The sequence below is a fragment of the Pseudorca crassidens genome, chromosome X (genome assembly GCF_039906515.1).
Source record: "Pseudorca crassidens isolate mPseCra1 chromosome X, mPseCra1.hap1, whole genome shotgun sequence".
Lineage (NCBI taxonomy): Eukaryota > Metazoa > Chordata > Mammalia > Artiodactyla > Delphinidae > Pseudorca > Pseudorca crassidens.
In genome coordinates this window covers 80,615,767-80,639,571 of record NC_090317.1, presented here as the reverse complement: position 1 = coordinate 80,639,571, position 23,805 = coordinate 80,615,767, and the positions used below count along the sequence as shown (strand labels likewise).

Below are 23,805 nucleotides of genomic sequence, written 5' to 3'. Positions count from 1 at the left end.
AACAGTAGGGAACTTTAACACTCCACTTACATCAAAAGATAGATCATCCAGACAGAAAGTCAACAAGGAAACCATGGCCTTAAATGGAACATTAGATCAATTGACAATACATATTTATAGCACATTCCATCCAAAAGCAGCAGAATACACATTCTTCTCACGTGTGCATGGAACATTCTCAGGGATCAATCATATTTTGGGACACAAAATGTCTCAATAAATTTAAAAAGACTGAAATCATATCAAGCAACTTTTTCAATGACAATGGTATGAAAATAAAAATCAAGTACAAGAAGAAAACTGGTAAAATCACAAATATGTGGATACTAAACAACATGCTACTGGGTTAACAAATAAATCAAAAGAGAAAGTTTTAAAAATATCTGAAGACAATTAAAAATGAAAATATGACATGCCAAAATCTATAAGATGCAGCAAAAGCTGTACTAAGAGAGGTTAATAGCAATATAGGTTTACTGCAAGAAACAAGATAAATATCAAATAAACAATTTAACCTTATACCTAAAAGAAATAGAAAGAGAACAAACTAACCCCAGATCAATAGAAGGAAAGAAATAAAAATCAGAGCAGAAATTAATGAAATAGAAACTGAAAGTATACTAGAAAATATCAATGAAACTTATACCTGATTCATTTTTTTTTAATTTTAATCTGCTCTCTGGCTTTCTCATACCCTTTACATTAAAGATTAAATCTCATAATATTGGGGGTTTTATTAATTTTTATTGGAGTATTGTTGCTTTACAATGTTGTGTTAGCCTCCACTGCACAACAAAATGAATCAATCATACACACACAGATATCCCATCACTTCTGGACTTCCTTCTCATTTAGGTTACCATAGTGCATTACCTAGAGTTCACTGCGCCATACAGTATGTTCCCATCAGTTGTCTATTTTATACATAGTATCAGTAATGTATATGTGTCAATCCCAGTCTCCTAATTCCTCCCTCCCCACCCCTTTCCCCCTTGGTATCCATACATTTGTTTTCTATGTCTATGTCTCTAATTCTGCTTTGCAAATAAGATCATCTATACCATTTTTCTAGATTCCACATATATGTGTTATTATAAGATATTTGCTTTTCTCTTTCTGACTTACTTCAATCTGTATGACACTCTCTATGTCCATCCATGTCTCTACAAATGACCCAATTTCATTCCATTTTATGGCTGAGTAATATTGTATATATTGTCAATTGTATATATGTACCACATCTTTATCCATTTCCCCTGTTGATGGGCATTTAGGTTGCTTCCATGTCCTGGCTATTGTACATAGCGATGCTATGAACATTGGGGTGCATGTGTATTTTTGAATTATGGTTTTCTCTGGGTATATGCTCAATAGTGGGACCGTTGGATCATATGGTAGTTCTTTTTTAGTTTTCTAAGGAACGTCCATATTGTTTTCAATAGTGGCTGTATCAATTTACATTCCCACCAACAGTGTATGAAGGTCCCCTTTTCTACACACCCTCTCCAGCACTTATTGCTTGTAGATTTTTTGATGATGGCCATTCCAACCAGTGTGAGGTGATACCTCATTGTGGTTTTGATTTGCATTTCTTTAATAATTAGTGATGTTTAGCATCTTTTCATGTGTCTGTTGGCCATCTGTATGTCTTCTCTGGAGAAATGTCTATTTAGGTCTTCTGCCCATTTTTGGATTGGGTTGTTTCTTTTAGTGACATTGAGCTATATGAGCTGCTTGTATATTTTGCAGATTAATCCTTTGTCAGTTGCTTCATTTACAAATATTTTCTCCCATTCTGAAGGTTGTATTTTTGTCCTGTTTATGGTGTCTTTCGCTGTGCAAACGATTTTAAGTTTATTTATGCCTCATTTGTTTATTTTTATTTTCATTACTCTAGGAGGTGGGTCAAAAAGATCTTGCTGTGACTTCTGTCAAAGAGTGTTTGGCCTTTGTTTTCCTCTAAGAGTTTTAGAGTGTCTGGTTTTACTTTTAGGTCTTTAATCCATTTAGAATTTATTTTGTGTATGGTGTTAGGGAGTGTTCTAATTTCAATCTTTGACATGTAGCTGTCCAATTTTCCCAGCACCACTGATTGAAGAGGTTGTCTTTTCTCCATTGTATATTCTTGATGCTTTTGTTATAGATTAGGTGAGCATAGGTGTGTGGGTTTGCCTCTGGGCTTTCTATCCTGTTCCATTTATCTATAATTCTGTTTTTGTGCCAGTACCACACTGTCTTGATTCCTGTAGCTTTGTAGTATAGTCTGAAGTCAGGGAGCCTGATTCCTCCAGCTCCATGTTTCTTTTTCAAGATTGCTTTGGCTCTTCAAGGTCTTTTGTGTTTAAATACAAATTGAAAAAAATTTTGTTATAGTTCTGTGAAAAATGCCATTGGTAATTTGATAGGAATTGCATTGAATCTTTAGATTGCTTTTGGTGGTATAGTCATTTTCACAATATTGATTTTTCCAATCCAAGAACATGGTATATCTCTCCATCGGTTTATGTCATCTCTGATTTCTTTCATAGGTGTTTTATAGTTTTCTGAGTACAGCTCTTTTTCATCCTTATGTAGGTTTATTCCTAGGTATTTTATTCTTTTTTTTTTTTTTTTGCTATGGTACATGGGATTGTTTCCTTAATTTCTCTTCCCCACCTTCATTGTTACTGTATAGGAATGCAAGAGATTTCTGTGCATTAATTTTGTATCTTGCAACTTTACCAAATTCTTTGATTAGCTCTAGTATTTTTCTGGTAACATCTTTAGGATTTTCTATGTATAGTATCATGTAACCTGCAAACAGTGACAGTTTTACCTCTTTTCCCATTTGTATTTCTTTTATTTCTTTCCTTCTCTGAGTGCCAAGGCTAGGACTTCCAAAACTATGTTGAATAATAGTGGCAAGAGTGGACATACTTGTCTCTTTCCTGATCTTAGAGGAAATGCTTTTGTTTTTTCACCATTGAGAATGATGTTTGCTGTGGGTTTGTCATATATGGCCTTTATTATGTTGAGGTAGGTTCCCTCTATGCCCACTCTCTGGACAGTTTTCATCATAAATGGGTGTTGAATTTTTTCAAAAGCTTTTTCTGCATCTACTGAGATGATCATATGGTTTTTATTCTTTAATTTATTAATATGGTGTATCACATTGATTGATTTGCATATATTGAAGAATCCTTGCATCTCTAGAGTAAATCTCACTTGCTCATGGTGTATGATACTTTTAATATATTGGTGGATTCTGCTTGCTAGTATTTTGTTGAGGATATTTACATCTATGTTCATCAGTGATATTGGCCTGTAGTTTTCTTTCTTTGTGACATCTTTGTCTAGTTTTGGTATCAGGGTAATAGTAGCCTTGCAGAATGAGTTTGGTAGTGTTCCATCCTCTGCAATTTTTTCGAAGAGTTTGAGAAGGGTAGGTATTAACTCTTCTCTAAATGTTTTATAGAATTCACCTGTGAAGCCATTTGGTCCTGGATTTTGTTTGTCGGAAGATTTTCAATCACAGTTTCAATTTCATTACTTGTGATTGGTCTGTTCATATTTTCTATCTCTTCTTGGTTCAGTTTTGCAAGGTTGTGCTTTTCTAAGAATTTGTCCATTTCTTCCAGGTTGCCCATCTTATTGGCATATACTTGCTTGTAGTAATCTCTTATGATACTTTGTATTTCTATGGTGTCAGTTGTAACTTCTCCTTTTTCATGTCTAATTTTACTGATTTGAGTCATCTCCTTTTATTTCTTGATGAGTCTGGTGTAAAGTTTATCAATTTTGTTTTTCTCAAAGAACCAGTTTTTAGTTTTACTGATCTTTGCTGTTGTTTTCTTCGTTTCTATTTCATTTATTTCTGCTCTGATCTTTATGATTTCTTTCCTTCTACTAAATTTGGGTTTTGTTTGTTCTATAGCTGATTCTTTGAAAAGGTCAAATTGACAAAGTTTTATCTAGACTGTCTAAAAGAAAGAGAGAAAAGGCTCAAATGAAGAAAATCAGAAATGAAAAATCCATTACAATGGATACCACAGAAATACAAAAATTATAATAGATTAGTATGAAAAATGAATACATTGAAGTTGCAGGGTATAAAATAAATAATAAAAAATCTTCTGTGCTTGTGTACAGTAAAAAGAGAAAGAGAAATTAAGAAAACAATCCTATTTTGAACTTGAACAAAAATAATAAATTTAACCGAGGAGGTAAAGAACGTGTAAATTGAAAATAATAAGAGATTTTTGAAAGAAATTGAAGACACAAAGAAATGGGAAATTTTTTCTATGCTCATGGATTGGAAGAATTAATATTGTTAAAATGTCCATATTACCTAAAGCAATCTGCATATTCAATGTTATCCCTGTGAAAATCCCAATGACGTTTTTCACAGAAATAGAATTAAAATTCCTGATATTTATTTGGAATCACAAAAGACCCCAAATAGCAAAAGCAATCCTGAGAACAAAAGGAAAAAGCTAGAGATATCATGCTCCCTGATTTCAAATTATACTTCAAAGCTACAATAATGAAAATAGCATGGTATTGGCAGAAAAACAGACACACTGATCAATAGTACAAAATTGAGAGCCCAGAAATAAACCCAGGCACTTATGGTCAATTAATCTCTGATAAAGAAGCAAAGAACATACAATGGAGAATGGAAGGTATCTTCAATAAATGGTGGTGGGAAAACTGGACAGTCACATGCAAAATACTGTAAGTAGACCACTGTCTTACACCATACACACAAATTAACACAAATGAATTCATGGAATGCTTGCTTTCACCATTGCTATTGAACAATTTACTGAAAGTTCTACCAGACTGGTTAGACAAGTAAAATAAGTAAGTGTCATCTGAATTGGAACGTAAAGGTGATTTCTATTCTAGATGACATAACCTGTATTAGAAAATTTCAAAGAATCCACAAGAAAGGTGTTATGACTATTTAACAAATACAACAAAGTTGTAAACTACCACAAGTTCAACACACAAAAAATCGGGTTTAATATCTGAAATATATAAAGAAATCTTAAAATTCAACAACAAAAAAGAAAACAACAATTTAAAATAGGCAAAGGGCTTGTATAGACACTTCTCCAAAGAAGATATACTAATAACCAGTTAGCACTGAATAACTGTTCAACATTCTTAGTTATTAGGAAAATTCAAACTAAAACCAAAATAAGTTACACACTTACAAATTCTTTTCACACTTAGTAAGATGACTGTAATTTTAAAAAAAGAAAAAAAAGTGTTCATGAGAACATGGAGACATTGCAATCTTCATATGTCGCTGGTGGGGTGTAAAAGGATACAGCCACTATAGAAATGTTTGACAGTTCCTCAAATGGCTAAATGTAAAATTACTATATGACCTAGCCATCCACTCCTACATATAATACTCAGACGAATTAAAAACAGATACTTGTATATCAATATTCATTGCAGCATTATTCACAGGAATCGAAAGGTAGAATTAACCCAAGTGTCCATTAACAAATAAATGGATAAACAAAATGTTGTATGTGTATATATATATATAATAGGATATAATAGGATATTATTTAATCATAAATGGGAATGAAGTTCTGATACATATATCACCCTTATAAACATGCTAAGTGAAGCTAACCAGATTATAAAGGACAAATATGGTATGATTCCACTTTTATGAAATATCTAGAATAGGAAAATTTATATATAGAGAAAGTATGTTAGAGCTTACCAGGGGCTGGGGAGAGGGGATAATAGGGTGTTATTGTTGAGTGGTTACAGAGTTTCTGTTTGGGGGTAATAAAAAGTTTTGGAGACAGATAGTGGTGAAGGCTGCATAATTGTGTGAATTGTGTAATTAATGTCATTGAATTGCACATAAAAATGGTTAGAATGGCAAATTTTGTGATATATATATATATTTTTTAATGCAACTAAAAAACTTTAATCTTTCCAAAAAAAAAAAAAAAAGACACAACTCCATATCCACTGTAATGCTTAAAATTAATGACTGACAAGGATATGGAGCAACTGGAACTCTCAGACTTGGCTAGTATATGTATAAAATTGTAAAAGTACTTTGGAAAACAGTGTGTCAGTGCTTAAAGTGTTAAACATACATTTACAATACAACATAGCAATTAAACTCCTATATATTCACCCTTGAAAAAAATATGACTACATAAATACTTGTACAGAAAAGTTCATAGCTTCTTATCCTTAGAGCTTAAGTGTGTTATAACTAATGAAAACTTGAAACAATATAAATATACAGTAATGGGAAATGGATAAACAAATTGTGATATATTTATACAATGGGATATTATAAAGTCAAAAGGAACAAATTACTGATATCTGCTTCAACATACATAAATTTCAAAAAGATAAATGCTCAGTGAAACAAGCCAGACTCAATACTATACTATATATGTATCATTCCATTTATATAAGTTCTAAAACTGGAAAAATTAATCTGTGGTGGAAAAAGATCAGAAAAGGGGCTGGTCAGATGATGGCAGGTAATTGATTATGACTAGACATCAGGGAACTTTCTGAAATTATGGAAATATTGATAGTGTTACAGGTTACACAGGTATATGCATGTGTTGAAAGTCAAGGAGTTATACACTGAAGATCTATGCTTTATAATATATGTAATTATACATTTCTAAAAAGTATATATAATTTGCCATGTCAGGGCTATGCAATCATCAATGAGAAACTCCTTTACTTGCTATTATGATTACTTTTAACATGTCAACTTTACTGGGCTAAGGGATGCCCAGATATCTGGTAAAACATTACTTCTGGGTGTATCTTTGTGGGTATTTATGGAAGAGATTATCATTTGAATTGCTAGACTGAGTAATGAAGATCACCATCATCAATGCTGTTGGGAAACATCCAATCTATTGAGGTCCTGAGTAGAACAATGAGGAAGAAGATGGGCAAATTTGTTCTCTCTGCCTGAGCTGGGACATCCATCTTCTCCCCATCAGACATTGGTGCTCTTGGTTTTCAGGCCTTAAAACTCGATCCGTGACTTAAACCTCTGGCTCCCTGGTTCTCAGGTCTTCAGACTCAGACAGAATTATACTACTGGCTTTCCTGGGTCTCTATATAGTATACGGTAGATTGTGGGACTTCTCGGCCTCTGTAATCACTTTAAACAATTCCTATAATAAATAAATAAATGAATGAATAAATAAATAAATAGATAAATAAATAAATGCCTTATTGTTTTTCCCCCCCTCTGGAGATCTCTGAGTAAAATAGATTTTGTTACAGAGAGTGATTAAAGAGTAAAATAATTTTAAATATGAATTTTCTGAAAGTGTTCTGGGCTTTCTGGAATTGACTCTCTAATCTGATTAGATTTAAATAAGATAATGAGATAATATATATGAAGCTTTCAAACATTTTTAGAAAACTGATTACCCCTAACACTTCTAGATAAAGTGGTGAAAGAAAAGAATGAGCTCAAGGACTCAAATTTCAATTAAAGAGGTGCATAACAACCTAAGAGCTTTTATGTGTACCCTGAAGGAGCCCCTTATTTCCTGTAGTTAGAGGGCTGAAATCGTTGAAAATTATGTGCAGAACTTCATCTTGTATTGGCTAAATTAAAGTGTTAGTTGAACTCCCAGCCTTGTCTACTGTTAAAGTGAGGTCATATACTGGGAAATAATAGAATCCTGTAAATTGAGATTGGAATGTGTGGGAAGATCCTCATGAATCTGGAGACTTTGAACCTCTAAATCCTGATGAGTTTTTATTGCTAGTGGAAGAGGCCTCCCCATTCCCAGTGGAAGTTGCCTACACAATCTCAGTGGAAGTGACCTCCTGAACCCCAGTGGAAGGGGAATCCCCATCCCCTGTGGTACTGATCTCCTCACCAACAGTAGAATAAGCCTTTCCACCCCTATCTGAGAGGATTAACTTGTACGGCTTGAGGAAATGACAATGACCTCCTTTGAGATAGTTGCCATGCAAGGCAATGTTGATTTTCCTAAGGATCCACCTCCATCACCCACTTTTACTTCTAGACTTACAACTAGACACAAGTGCTAGCAGGCTCCTGAAAGTGAGATACACATTTTGACCCATGAGGAAGTACACTATGCTCCAAAAGAACCACTTGGATTTTCTAATTTATACAAGCAGAAATCCTGTGGAAACATATTTGGAAGTGGATACTGTAGATATGGGATAATGGTAGAAGAAAAATAAAGTTGGATCATGTCAAATTTATTGATATGGGCTCATGAAGCAGAGATTCTGCCTTTAATATTGAAGCTTGGGTGGTTAGAAAGAGCTTTAACTGTTGGTTGGTTGGTTGGCTGAAACATGGACCAAAAGATAGCCCACCACCAGTAAATTGGAAATAATCAATGGTTTAATGAAGGGATTCAGAGGCATAGGTAGATCGGGATGTTAGAGTGGATTTGTCATTTAAAACCTACTCACACACTGAGAGTCCAGAGGGCATAACTTTCTCTGATACTTTAAGAAATATATCTGTGAGGGGAGCCCCAACATCCTTGAAGAATTTTGTGATCACTCTTCTCTGTAAGCCAGACCTTATATTGAGAACCATAGCCACCCAATTGGAAAACATAAATGTGACTGAGGTAATTGGATAGGGGTATTAGGGGCCAAGTGGTGGCACTCAACTGCCAAAGGCAAGGTGGAAGTGACTACTGTAATGGACAGCAGAGTCAAAGCAGCAATCAGAATAGTCTGATGCATTGGTTAGCTAATCATGATGTTCCTAAAAGTGAAATAGATAAGAAGCCTACTAAATTTTTACTTGGTCTATATAAGCCGAAAAGTTCTAAGTAAGTAAGCAAAAGTATAACTTGGATCAAAAACAGAGAATCACAGGCCCTCAATGAACTCCCATAACGAGCCAATTAATATACCAGAACCTCTTGAATTAAAGGGAGACTGGGTGCCCTTAAAGGAAAGACACCAATACAGTACCAAAATTTTATATTGTTAATATTTCCCAAAGGGACTTCCCAAAAGGGACCTATTATCTTTTACCAGGGAAATTGTACATCGAGGTAAAGGAAATAATCAGATGTTTTGGGGACTACTGGACACTGGCTCTGAACTGACACTGATTCCAGGAAACCCAAAACATCACTGTGGCCCTCCAATCAGAGTAGGGGCTAATGAAGGTCAGGTGAGCAATGGAGTTTTAGTTCATATCTGTCTAACAATGGGCCCAGTGTGTTCCTGAACTCATCCCCTGATTAATTCCCCAGTTCCAGAATGCATTATTAGAATAGACACACTTAGCAGTTGGCAGAATCCCCACATAGGTTTCCTAATTTGTGGAATGAGGAATATAAAGGTGGAAAGGCTAAGTGGAAGCCATTAGAATTACCTCTGAGCAACTAGTAAATTAAGAGGAATACTTGTGCTCACTTCGGCGGCACATATACTAGAATTGGAGTGATACAGAGAACATTAGCATGGCCCCTGTGCAAAGATGACATGCAGATTCGTGAAGCATTCCATATTAAAATAATAATAATAAAAAGAGGAATACTGCATTCTTGGAAGGACTGCAAAGATTAGTGCCACTATCAAGGACTTAACATGTGCAGGAGTAGTGATTCCTAGTACATGCCCATTCAACTCTCCTATCTGGCCTGTGCGGAAGACAGATCTTGAAGAATGTTAGTGGATTATCATAAGCTTAAGCAGGTGGTGACTCCAATTGAAGCTCCTGTAACAGATGTGGTTTCATTGTTTGAGCAAGTTAACATAATTCTTGATACTTGGTGTGTATCTATTGATCTAATAAATGATTTTTTCCTCCAATCTTGTCCATATGGTCCTCCAGAAGTAGTTTGCTTTCAACTAGTAAGGCCAGCAATACACCTTCATTGTCCTACCTGAAACGGTATGACAACTATTCATCCCTATGTCATAATTTTGTTCACAGGGAACTTGTTCACCTTTTCCGTCCACAAAATATCACACTAATCAATTACATTGATGACATTATGCTGATTGGACCCAGTGATCAAGAAGTAGCAACTTCTCTATATTCATTAGTAAGACATTTGCATGTTAGAGGGTGAGAAATAAATACAACTAAAATTAAGGGGCCTTCTACCTCAGTGAAATTTCTAGGGGTCAAGTCAATATATTCCTTCTAACATGAATTGCTTAACATGAATTGTTGCATCTGAACCTTCTACAACCAAAAAAGAAGTCATGGGACTTCTTGGCCTCTATAATCACATGAGATAATTCTTACAATGAATGAAGGAATGAATGAATGAATCTTATTGGTTTTGTTTCTCTGGATAACGCTGACTATACACCAATACGTCTGAATTCACATGGTGCATATGCACCCCTCTAACATTTTAATGATATTTATCACATTCCTTTTACGTTGTTTTGTACAGTTTTATACACACCTTATTAGTCTGAAGGCTACTTGAAAGATAAAAGACTATGTGTTATTCATCATGATATTCCAACATACCCTCTAGAAAAATGTCTTGCACATTTTGTTTCATTTTATGAATAAATGAAAGATAAAGTAACCAAGTACTAATCAAAGTAACTACAGCAGAAAGCCTGATTTCTGAGAAACACATATGTATGTAGCTTTCTTTGGGAATAATTTAGAAGATGTCTTTAAAAACGAGCCTATATTCTTTATGTTATGAATACTTAATGAAGGGTGGATGTGGAAAATAAGTGAAGGAAAGAAAACATGAATTCTTTTCATTTTCAAAAGCCCTGAATATGGTTTAAGAAGTCATGAGTAAATCCAGAAACAGAATTAATAAGTTCAGTAAAATAAAGAGCCAATTTATTGATATCTTTTTTCTATCTTTATAAAAAAAATTTTGTCCAAACAATGGACAGTATAGACCTTTTACCTCTCATTCTCATGTTTGGGCCTGTTCAGATACAGACTAAAAGAGAAAAAAGGAAGATCATTTCACACCTATATTTACTAGTTTAACCTTTGATTCTGTGTTCTTTCCTTTTAAATTCACACTCTCAAAATCTTGCCCATCCCCACCCTGCACCTTAACTCTCTAATCTCCACAGATAAATCATAATCCAGAGGTCTTTCCTTACATAGTTAATCAGCTGCAATATTAATTCTTCTTCACAATGGTCCTTAACATTCATTTCTAAAAACTTATTAGCTTACAAATGTCTATGTGAATTTCTGTTGCAACCATTCAAATAGAATCCTTTGTTCCAGTCTCTGACATTTTTACCACATCATTCAAGACTGTCTGGTGGAAGTCTGGAGGTATGCAAACTTGAATACTCATTTTGACTTCATCTCTCTTCAATCTCCTTATCTGAAGAAACCGGGAATCAGAGTTAGCAAGCTGGCAGAGCCAGGGCATGGATACAGTAGAAATGGGGGGTTCTCCAGGGATGTCAAAGAGCAAAGAAGACCCATAGTCCAATGGAGCAAAGGAGACAAAGCACAAGTGAGATCTTGTTTGATGATGAATGAGGTATTTTAAATCAGATTATTTAATGAGTGAAACTGGGACAATTTCATATTTTTGCTCAAAACGGATGATCTCCTATCTCACTGAGAATAAATTCCAAATGCTTTACAGTGATCCACAAGATTTGTACGTAGATCTGGCCCTTGACAAACTCTCTGATCTCATCTACTCCCATTCTCCTCCTTGCTCACTTCCAATCTGGCCACACTAGACTGCTATCACAAACCTCCTGGCACATTATATCTGAAGGCATCAGCAACATGGTTTGCACCTCACTTTATTCAGGTGTTTACTCAAATGCCGTCTGTTCTGAGAGGACTTCTCTATCCATATATATATAGAATAGCATGTCCAAGACCCCATTCTGTCACTTTACTTACGCTGCTTTACATTTTTTTCAAAGCAATCATCACAGCCTGACGTATGTATAAAGTGTGTTGGGAGGAAGAAGATGGGAATCTATCTCCACCCAGCATGATGTAAGCTGTAAGCACTATGGGAGCAAGGATTTTGTTTCTGGCTATTTTCCTCTCCTAAAACAGTGTCATGACCATTGTGTGGTCCTGCCTCTGATTTAGTGTCAGAATATGAGAGAACTCTGATATCACCAAGGAACAATAAAAGACCTTATTCTAGACTGGTGGTCCAAGGAGAAGGAGATGACTGTCTGGCTCTTCCAAATAGAAGGAATGTAAGTTTCAAGAGAATAAAGACTTTGGCAGTTTTGTTCACTGCCTGGTCAAGGTTGAGCCTCCCTCTGACTCAAAGCAACCAGGTATGATATCAATATTATCATGGAATAGTCTGAAACTTGGTTCTAGTCGAGGAGTCCAGAAAGTTAGGGGGTAAAGGCATAGTTGGTGAACACAGAATTCTACATTGATCTTTTTTTCTGTTTTCCTCCCACTGAAACATCGTTCCATATTTTGCTCACTGCTGTATACTTAACCTCTAAAACAGAGATAGAACTAGAGTGAAACTTTGCTATGTCTGAATAAAAAGTTGTGAGATATTTCCAAATCACGATGAGACAATATGAGGCCTAAAGGCCAGGGATATAAGTGTGGTGGTGGCTGTCTTCCTCCTCCCATTAGGATATATGCTCTAAAAGAGCAGGGATTTTGTTTAGATTGTTTACTGTTCTATCTCCAGATTTTAGGCCAGGGCTGAGCCTCTCTCTCTTACTGTATATTAAAAGCCCAATGTCATCATGGAATAATATAATTCTTGGTTCAGGACTTGGGGCCTAGTGAGAGAGCAAGGAACAGGAGGCATTATCATATACCTAAAATTTATATACAGTTGTATTTTTTGTTGTTCTCTAAAGACAAACTATACAGTTTGTCATATAGTACATATTCATCCCTCTAAGACTTTAATGATATTTATCACACTTTTTTTATGTTCTTATGTAACATTTTATACCCACCTTATACCTTTGTTATTGGACTGAAGATTACTTGAAAGATAAAAGACCATGTGCTAAAGGAAGATTTTGTTTTGTCCACTGCTATGTCTCAAACTCTTAAAACAGAGCCAGGGCTGCCCATATCCTCCTTGGAGGTGGACAGGTGGAGACAAAGGAGCAGCTGTTGGCTTTGGGCTATGGGAATCTTCATGCATTCACAGAGCTTGCCACAGATGTTCCAGTATCGTTTGTTGAAAACACTCTCTTTCCTTCGTTAAATTTCTTTGGCACCCTGTTAAAAATCAGTCAGCTGTGGAGACCTTCATGATGGCGGAGGAGTAAGACATGGAGATAAACTTCCTCCCCACAAATACATCAGAAATACATCTATATTTGGAACAACTACTACACAACAACAACATAATGCTGGAAGAAGACCTCAGACTTCCCAAAAGGCAAAAAACTCCCCACGTACTTGGCCGTGTGGATAACAGGGTCTTGGTGCTCTGGCCAGGTATCAGGCCTGTGCCTCTGAAGGGGGAAAGCTGGTTTCAGGACATTTGTCTAAAGGAAACGCCCAGGCTCCACATACTTTCAAATGGTGAAAGCTTTCCCAGAGATTTCCACATCAATGCTAAGACCCAACCTCATTCAACGACCAGCAAGCTACAGTGTTGGACATCTGTGCCAAACAACTAGTAAGACAGGAACCAAAGCCCACCCATTAGCAGAGAGGGGGCCTAAAATCACAATAAGGTCACAGACACCACAAAACACACCACCAGACATGGTTCTGCCCACCAGAAAGACAAGATACAGCCTCATCTACCAGAAGACAGGCATCAGTGCCTTCTACCAGGAAGCCTATACAACGAACTGAACGAACCTTAGCCACTGGAGACACACAGCAAAAACAATGGGAACAATGAACCTGCAGCCTGGAGAAGGAGACCCCAATAACAGTAAGTTAAGCAAAATGAGAAGACAGAAAAACACACAGCAGATGAAGGAGCAAGGTAAAAACCCACCAGAAAAACAAATCAAGAGGAAATCAGCAGTCTACCTAACAAAGAATTAAGAGTAATGAGAGTGAAGAGCAAACAAACATTGATGAACAACAACAAAAAAATGAAATTAAAAATTCTCTAGAAGGGAACAATAGCAGAATAACTGAGGCAGAAGAACAGATAAGTGACCTGGAAGATAAAATAGTGGGAAAAACCACTGAAAAGAAGAATTAAAAAAACAGAGGAAGAGAAGAAGAAAGGGACTGAGAAAACATTTGAAGAGATTATGGTTGAAAAATTCCCTAATATGGGAAAGGAAATAGTCAATAAAGTACAGGAAGCACACAGAGTCCAATACAGGATAAATCTAAGGAGAAACACACTAAGACACATATTAATCAAACTATCAAAAATTAAATACAAAGAAAAAATATTAAGAGCAGCAATGGAAAAGCAACAAATAACATACAAGGGAATCCCAATGACGTTAACAGCTGATCTTTCACCAGAAACTCTGCAAGCCAGGAGGGAGTGGCAGGCATATTTAAAGTGATGAAATGGAAAAAACTACAACCAACATTACTCTACCAAGCAAAAATCTCATCCAGATTCAACGAAGAAATTGAAATCTTTACAGACCAGCAAAAGCGAGGAGAATTCAGCACCACCAAACCAGCTCTACAACAAATGCTAAAGGAACTTCTCTAGTCAGGAGACACAAGAGAAGGAAAAGACCTACAACAACAAACCCAAAACAATTAAGAAAATGGTAACAGGAACATACATATGGATAACTGCCTTAAATGTAAATGGATTAAATGCTCCAACCAAAAGACATAGACAGGATGAATGGATACAAAAACAAGACACATATATATGCTGTCTACATGAGACTCACTTCAGACCTAGGGACACATACAGACTGAAGGTGAAGGGATGAAAAAAGATATTCCATGCAAATGGAAATAAAAAGAAAGCTGGAGTAGCAATTCTCATATCAGACAAAATAGATTTTAAAATAAAGACTATTACAAGAGACAAAGAAGGACACTACATAATGATCAAGGGAAAAATCCAAGAAGAATATATAACAATTTTAAATATTTATGCACCCAACACAGGAGCACCTCAAAGCATAACGCAAATGTTAACAGCCATGAAAGGAGAAATTGACAGTAATACAATCATAGTAGGGAACTCTAAACCCTCACTTTCAACAATGGACAGTTCATCCAAAATGAAAATAAATAAGGAAACACAAGCTTTAAATGATACATTAAACAAGATGGACTTAATTGATATTTATAAGACATCCCATTCAGAAAACAAAAAATACAGTTTCTTCTCAAGTGCTAGTGGAATACAAAACAAACCTTGGTAAATTTAAGAAATTTGAAATTGTATCAAGTATCTTTTCCCACAACAATGCTTTGAGACTAGTTATCAATTACAGGAAAAAGTCTGTAAAAAATACAAACACATGGGGGCTAACAATATATTACTTAATAACCTAGAGATCACTGAACAAATCAATGAGGAAAACAAAAAATATCGAGAAACAAATGAAAATAAAATCATGATAACCCAAAACCTACGGGATGCAGCAAAAGCGGTTCTAAGAGGGAAGTTTATAGCAATACACTCTGACCTCAAGAAACAAGAAACGTCTCAAATAAACAACCTAACCTTGCACCTGTACCAATTAGAGAAACAAGAACAAAACACCTACAAAGTTAACAAAAGGAACGAAATCATAAAGATCAGATCAGAAATAAATGAAGGAAACAATAATAAAGATCAATAAAACTAAAAGCTGGTACTTAGAGAAGAGAAACAAATTCCTAAACCATTAGCCAGACTCATCAAGAACAAAAGAGAGAAGACTCAAATTAACAGAATTAGAAATGAAAAAAGAGAAGTAACAACTAACATTCCAGAAATACAAAAGGATCATGAGAGATTAGTACAAGTAACTATATGTCAATAGAATGGACCACCTGGAAGAAATTGACAAATTCTTGGAAAAGCACAATCTTCCAAGACTGAATCAGAAAGAAATAGAAAATACAAGCAGACCAATCACAAGCACTGAAATTGAGACTGTGATTAGAAATGTTCCAACAAACAAAAGCCCAGGACCAGATGGCTTCACGGGGGAATTCTATCAAACATTGAGAGAAGAGCTAACACCTGTCCTTCTCAAACTCTTCCAAAATATAGCAGAGGGAGGAACACTCCCAAACTCATTCTATGAGGACACCATCACTCTGATACCAAAGCAAGACAAAGATGTCACAAAGAAAGAAAACTACAGGCCAATATCACTGACGAAAAGAGATGAAGAAAGCCTCAACAGAATACAGGCAAGCAGAATCCAACAGCACATTAAAAGGATCATACACCATGATCAAGTGGGGTTTATCCCAGTAATGCAAGGATTCTTCAATATATGCAAATCAATGTAAGTGATAAACCATATTAAAAAATTGAAGGAGAAAAACTTTGGCTCATCTCAATCCATGCAGAAAAAGCTGTTGACAAAATTCAAGACCCATTTATGATAAAATCCCTCCAGAAAGCAGGCATAGAGGGAACTTATCTCAATATAATAAAGGACATATATGACAAACCCACGGTCAACATTGTTTTCAATGGTGAAAAAGTGAAAACATTTCCACTAAGATCAGGAACAAGACAAGGTGGTCCATTCTTACCACTCTTATTCAACATAGTTTTGGAAGTTTTAGCCACAGCAATCAGAGAATAAAAAGAAATAAAAGGAATCCAAATCAGAAAAGAAGAAATAACACTGTCACTGTTTGCACATGACATGATTCTATACATAGAGAATCCTAAAGATGCTACCAGAAAACTACTAGAGCTAAACAATGAATTTGGTAAAGTGGCAGGATGCAACATCAATGCACAGAAATCTCTTGCATTTCTATACACTAATGATGAAAAATCTGAAACAGAAATTAAGGAAACACTCCCACTTACCATTGCAATGAAAAGAATAAAATATCTAGGAATAAACTTACCTAAGGAGACAAAAGACCTATATGCAGAAAATTATAAGACACTGATGAAAGAAATTAAAGATGATAAAAACAGATGGAGTGGTATACCATGTTCTTGAATTGAAGAATCAACATTGTGAAAATAGTTATATTACCCAAAGCAATCTACAGATTCAATACAATCCCTATCAAACTACCAATGACATTTTTCACACAACTAGAACAAAAAAATTCACAATTTGTATGGAAACACAGAAGACTCTGAGTAGCCAAAGCATTCTTGAGAATGAAAAATGGAACTGGAAGAATCAGGCTTCCAGACTTCAGCCTATACTACAAAGCTACAGTAATTAAGACAGTATGGTACTGGCACAAATACTGAAATATAGATCAATGGAACAGGATAGAAAGCCCAGAGATAAACCCATGCATATATGGTCACCTTATTTATTTTTTAATTTATTTTTTTTTTGTGTTACGCAGGCCTCTCACTGTTGTGACCCCTCCCGTTGCAGACACGCAGGCTCAGTGGCCATGGCTCATGGGCCCAGCCACTCCGCGGCATGTGGGATCCTCCCAGGCTGGGGCACGAACCCGTGTCCCCTGCATCGGTAGGCGGACCCTCAACCACTGCACCACCAGGGAAGCCCTGGTCACCTTATTTTTGATAAAAGCTGCAAGAATATACCATGGAGAAAAGAAAGCCTCTTTGAAAATTGATGCTGGGAAAACTGGACAGCTACATGTAAAAGAATGAACTTAGAACACTGCCTAACACCATACACAAAAATAAACTCAAGATGGATTAAATACCAAAATGTAAGGATAGACAGTATAAAACTCTTAGATGAAAGGATAGGCAGAACACACTATGACATAAATCACAGGAACATCCTTTATGACCCATCTCCAAGAAAAATGGAAATAAAAAGAAAAATAAAGAAATGAGACCTAATGAAACTTAAAAGCTTTTGCACAACAAAGGAAACCAGAGATAAGACAAAAAGACAACCCTCAGAATGGGAGAAAATAGTTGCAAATGAAGCAACTGACAAAAGATTAATCTCCAAACTTTAGAAGCAGCTCATGCAGCTCCATATGAAAAAAATAAACAATCCAATCCAAAAATGGGCAGAAGACCTAAATAGACATTTCTCCAAAGAAGATATACATATTGCCAACATACACATGAAAGGATGCTCAACATCACTAATCATTAGAGAAATGCAAATCAAAACTACAATGACATATTATCTCATGCCATTCAGAATGGCCATCACCAAAATATGTAGAAACAATAAATGCTGGAGAGGGTGTGGAGAAAGGGTACCCTCTTGCACTGTTGGTGGGAATGTAAATTGATACAGCCACTATGGGGAACTGTATGGAGGTTCCTTAAAAAACTAAAAAGAGAACTACCATAAGACCCAGCAATCCCACTACTGGGCATATACCCTGAGAAAGCCACAATTCCAAAAGAGTCATGTACTACAATGTTCATTGCAGCTCTATTTACAGTAGCCAGGACATGAAACAACCAAAGTGCCATCGACAGGTGAATGGATAAAGAAAATGTAGCACATATATACAATGGAATATTACTCAGACATAAAAAGAAACGAAATTGAGTTTCTTGTAGTGACGTGGATGGACTTAGAGTCCGTCATACAGAGTGAAGTAAGTCAGAAAGAGAAAAACAAACACTGTATGTTAACACATATACATGGAGTCTAAAAAAAAAAAGTTTCTGAAGAATCTAGGGACAGGACTAGAATAAAGACGAAGACGTAGAGAATGGACTTGAGGGCATGTGGAGGGGGAAAGGTAAGCTGTTACGAAGTGAGAGAATGGCTTGGATATATATATACACTACTAAATGTAAAATAGATAGCTAGTGGGAAGCAGCTGCATAGCACAGGGAAATCAGCTCCGTGCTTTGTGATCACCTAGAGGGGTGTTATATGGAGGATGGGAGTGAGATGCAAGAGGGAGGTGATATGGGGTTCCATGTATACGTATAGGTGATTCACTTTGTTATACAGCAGCAACTAACCCAATATTGTAAAGCAATTATAATCCAGTAAAGATGTTAAAAAATAAATAAAAGAAGTGCCAGGTTTGGCGCTAGCCCTAATCCGAGTGTCATAAAGAGGGATAACTCCAAAATTATGGGAAAACATAAGGTCTATTTCTAGTCTTGTGGTCAGGGGTTGGTGGTAGATAAATGTCTCACTACAGCCAGGATAAAACCTTCTTGACAGCTGAAATTTTGTCTTTTTCATTCAGTTGCCAATACTGTGGTTAGGGTGAAGACTCCCTGAGTGTTAGGAGTGGCAAAAGTACCTAGAACAGCAACTTGCATTCTAAAGTCAGTGTTATTGTTTTTTTGTTGTTGTTGCAATCCATATCCCAATTTTAAAAAAAGAAGATTCCATACAATAAAAACTAAAAGAAATGTCACGATATAAAGTTAATAAAAAAATTTCATGTTGAAATTTTTTTAAAACCACAAAATCAATACTATTTTCAACTATGTTTATATTTTCAGTAAATATATAAAGCATAGACAAGATTCGCATTAAATTCATGATAGTGTGTGCTTCTGCAGTGGATGGAGATGTTATATTTTGCAAATATGCCAAAATGTTAACATTTGTTAATTTGGGATGAAGGTAAAAACGGACGTTTTTTATATCTTTCATGCTTTCCATATTAAGTTTTAATTTTTCAAAATAAATAAAATACAAAGAGAACTTAGAACTGTTATAGATGATGATTTTATTACAATGTTTTCAGAATTGAACATACCTAAGACATACGCACGTGCAACACGGAAGGACATAAAGCATCTGAATACTACAATCAAGAAGCTTGTTAATAGAAAAAGCTTTAAATTTTGTATTTCACAGAAAATATACATTCCTTTTTAATAGAAAGCTTGAATAAACCAATTACCTTTGAAGAGATAAGAAAGCTGATTAAAGATCTACCATAAAAATTGTCACCAGGATTAGGCTGTTTTTACAGCTCACTACTAGCTAATTTTTAAAGAACAAATAATTCTAATGCTATTTAAACTGTTCCAGGACACAGAAAAATGATTGAAAACACACAATTTCATTTTTTAAAGCTAGCATAATTTTAACAACAAAACTTGAAAAAAACAATTTCATTTTGTAATGTAAATGCAATAATACTAAATAAAATACTGGTAAATAATACCCAGCAATGTATCAAATGCTTATTACACCATGATCAAGTAGGATTTATTCCAGAAAATCAAATTTGTTTCAAAACATCAAATATCTACCACTCTAATTCACCGTGTCAACAAACTAAAGGAAAAAAAAATGTTATACTATTTTGTAAATAGACGCTGAAAAGACATTTGATAAAATTCAGGAGCCACTTTTAGTAATAATCCTATGTAAAACAGGAATAGAAGAAATACCCTAAACATGTTAATGGTTAATGACTATTTACCAATAACCAACAGCAAATGTCATATTAATAGGGAACACTAAAGACAATTCCACGAAAATTAAGAACCAGACAGGCATGTCTGTCATAATCATTATTCAACATTGTTTTGGAGAATCCAGATCATGTAATAACAATATTAACATTATAAGAAATAAAATGATCTCTATTTGCAGGTGAGATGACTATATATCTACAAAGTCCAAAACATTCTATTTAAAAAACCCAGTGTAATTCAGAGTATTTAGTAAGCTGAAAATAGAAGGAATAAAAAATCTCTAGTTTGTCTATATTGCCAAAAATATAAATGAGGAGGAAAAAATACCCAATTCAAAATGTGACAAAAACTGTAAAAATATATAGAGATAAATTTAATCAGATGTGATGGACCTATATAACATTACAAAAACAAAAGATTTTAATGATGTACCAAAATTCTCGAGTATTAAAGATTAATATTATTATTAAAATACCTCTCTAAACAGAAATGCAGAAATGTAATACAATTCTAAGGCATCACAATTTTTTTAAATATGGAAAGGATGCTTCCAATTTTTACGTGAAAGAATGAAAGACAAATTACATAATAGAAGAAAAGACAAAAAACAAAAACAAAAACAAAAAAACTAATGATAGGGGACTTTCATTACCAGAGTCCAAAGTTTATGGTCAAGCCAGTACAATTAAAACAATGTGATACTGGCTCAGGAACTTGAAAATGGGTGATTTATTTAATAACTGTGATAGCATAATCAGGTATCCAATATGAACAAAATGTATATTTGGACCTCTATCTCCATATAGAAAAATAAATTCCTGATGGATCAAACAGTTAAAGCTTAAAATTAAAAATTTTTTTTAGAAAACATGTAGGTAAATATTTGTATGACTAGCGGTGGGGACATTCAGCTGAAAAAAACAAGAAACCGAAAAGCTAAAAAGAAGAAAGGAATCTATCTAACTTTTTTTTAAAACCTGTAAAGTAAAAAAAGAAGATATCAGCAAAGTCAAGATTAATGGTAGAATGGAGAAAATCATAACACATATGGGCTACAACTGATTAATACACACCACATAGTAAATATAGTTAGAATTCCTACAGATTTATAAGGAAAAGATCAAAGATTCAATAGACAAATGAGCAAAGGATAAGCACTGGCAAATCACAAAAAAAGTCCAAATGGTAAAAAAAAACCTCACTGAGTTTTTCAATTAAACAAACAATACTATGTAATTTTTCACTGTTCAGATTTGCAAACATTAAAGAGTGCTGGAGAGGATGCTGGAAAATGAGCACTTTCATTTTAGATGGTAATTTTGTAATATCTCTTAAAATTAAATAAACACCTACCTAGCAGTCCCATTTCTGGGAAGCTACCCTATAGAAATAAAAGCACCAGTATGTATTGTAGCTGTGCTATGGTGGAAAAAAAAAGAGAAAACTTAAAGACCATCAATAATAGAATGGTACATAAATGGTACCATTTTGGTACATAAATATGTACTGTGTATGCAGCTTTTAGGAGAAGGGAGGAAGACAAGGAGAAATAGAGGGAGAGGGGGAATTGGTGATTTATTTAATAAATGTGATGGTACAATCAGATATCCAATGTGAATAAAATGTATAGTTGGACATCTATCTTATACCATATGGAGAGGGAGGCATGGGGGAGAGAGAGATATCTGTAGCTACTGATCAGAAGGATATGTCAAGGGAGAAAAGCAATTACAGAGAAATACTGGGGCTTGCTGTTTCTGTAGAAAGGACTACAACAAACTTTCTTTAAGAGGATTGGGAAAACATGGAAGGATATACATTATGTTCTTAACACTTGTTACCTGGGGAGAAAAAAATTGGTAAGGCAAAGAAAGAAATGGAGGAGGGTGGAGGATATAGTGTGTGTACACCATTTATTTTTCTTTATCTAGTTTTCCATTGTTCCAAATTTTACAAAAACTTTTCAAGTTTCTATTAGCACCCGATTTAAAATTTTGATTACAGAACAAGGCAATATCAAAAGTACCAAAGTATACTTCGGACAAAACTGTGGAACTAGTCAATGTAAGATTTGGAGGCACCGTAAGTAATAATAAATTCTTTAATCTCTGACTTCAAAAATGTTCTCAAAATTTCGCACGACATATTTTACATTTAACAGTTCCACAACTTTTGCAATAGCACAATGAATTTAGGGGTTTTTCACCAAACCATAGACATAAATGTGAATATCATCATCAAACTTAATGAAGTAGACAGATGGCTTGGCCACCACTTGATGGATGAAAATGCCGGTTCTCTTGGACCCATCATCTTTGGCGTGCTCCACCTGCTTGCCCACAAGGCTGTCGACAACTTCTCCAGGCTCCCGTTCTGCTGTAGGGAAATAGTAGTTGGAATCTGGAATGATGCGCAGGTCACCAGCTTTGTAGTCATCCAGCAGCGTGTACATATAAAGGACTGGATCTTTCTCGTAGGTGATGTAAAACCAAGTGTCCATCACGGGGGCTCGCGCCAGGACCATGCCCTTCCATTCATCTTTCGTACCGTGCTCACCCTCAAACACATGACCCACTGCCTTGCCAATCAGGGAATCTGCCAGGCGCGAATCAATGCGAGGAGTTGGCACTCTCTCAGGAAGGATCTCTAGCGCTAAAACTCTCTTATCTCGGTGCAGTTCTAGTCCATACACACTATCTTTGCCATCATATTTGATGATATAGAGAGTGGGCTTCACGGAAACCTGCTCAAGCACGGTGCCCTTCCACTGCTCCACAGGCTCGTTGCCTTCCTTCCAGCCGTGTTGAATGCGACAGCCCACAATGTTCCTACGGGTGAGGAAAGTGGGCTTGCGCCGCTGTTTCCTGTGGGTGTGCCTTTTCTTCATCAGGTATGCGGACACACCATCTACGCCCATCGGAGGCACTGTTGGGGGCGACATGGCTCGGGGTTTTAAGGAGACTCAGCAACGCTACCACTTACTAGATTAAGTTGACAAAAAGTCAGCACTATCCAGTATGAGATCTTTTCTCGTGATCTCCGAAAACAGAAAGATCCTGTCCTGTCCGTTCTCCTTCTCACTTCCCCAAAGGCAAGGCTCTCACCAAGGCTCGGCAGAAACGCTCTAACTCTGACCGTGGGCACTAGGACAGCGGGGGCCTCTTGACAGTATTCTTCTCTCCCGCCCGGCAGAGGTATCTGCAGCAGTGGCAGTTGCCGCAGGAGATGGCGGGCTTGCGTGTGCTGCCCGCGCCTTGCGCCCGCCCCGACTCCCAACCCTAAGTCTCCCGAATTGACCACTTAGCTGTTATCGATGGTGCTGCGGCTGTGGAACGGCGACGGAGAAGGAGAGGACGGGAAAGGGATAAGAGCGATGGCTGCAGCGCCAAAG

The 23,805-nt window shown here is 35.9% G+C and overlaps 1 protein-coding gene, 1 long non-coding RNA gene and 1 other non-coding gene across 3 annotated transcripts in view; 1 reads left to right on the top strand and 2 right to left on the bottom strand.

Annotated features, from left to right (window-relative positions):
• The window catches only part of LOC137217213 (uncharacterized), a 236,464-nt gene that overhangs the window by 35,434 nt on the left and 177,225 nt on the right, over positions 1–23,805 (bottom strand). The window lies entirely within an intron of this gene.
• Positions 9,419–9,525, top strand: LOC137217739 (U6 spliceosomal RNA). The gene has a single exon (XR_010940239.1). It is a non-coding gene; the product is annotated as a U6 spliceosomal RNA (small nuclear RNA).
• SPIN4 (spindlin family member 4) lies at positions 19,752–23,672 on the bottom strand. The gene has a single exon (XM_067724664.1). The coding sequence runs from the start codon at positions 23,353–23,355 to the stop codon at positions 22,606–22,608; it is 750 nt and encodes a 249-aa protein (XP_067580765.1). The 5' UTR covers positions 23,356–23,672; the 3' UTR covers positions 19,752–22,605.

What these genes read in the sequence shown, in the direction of transcription:
- SPIN4 (XM_067724664.1), bottom strand. Translation starts at nt 23,355, where the DNA reads ATGTCGCCCCCAACAGTGCCTCCGATGGGCGTAGATGGTGTGTCCGCA.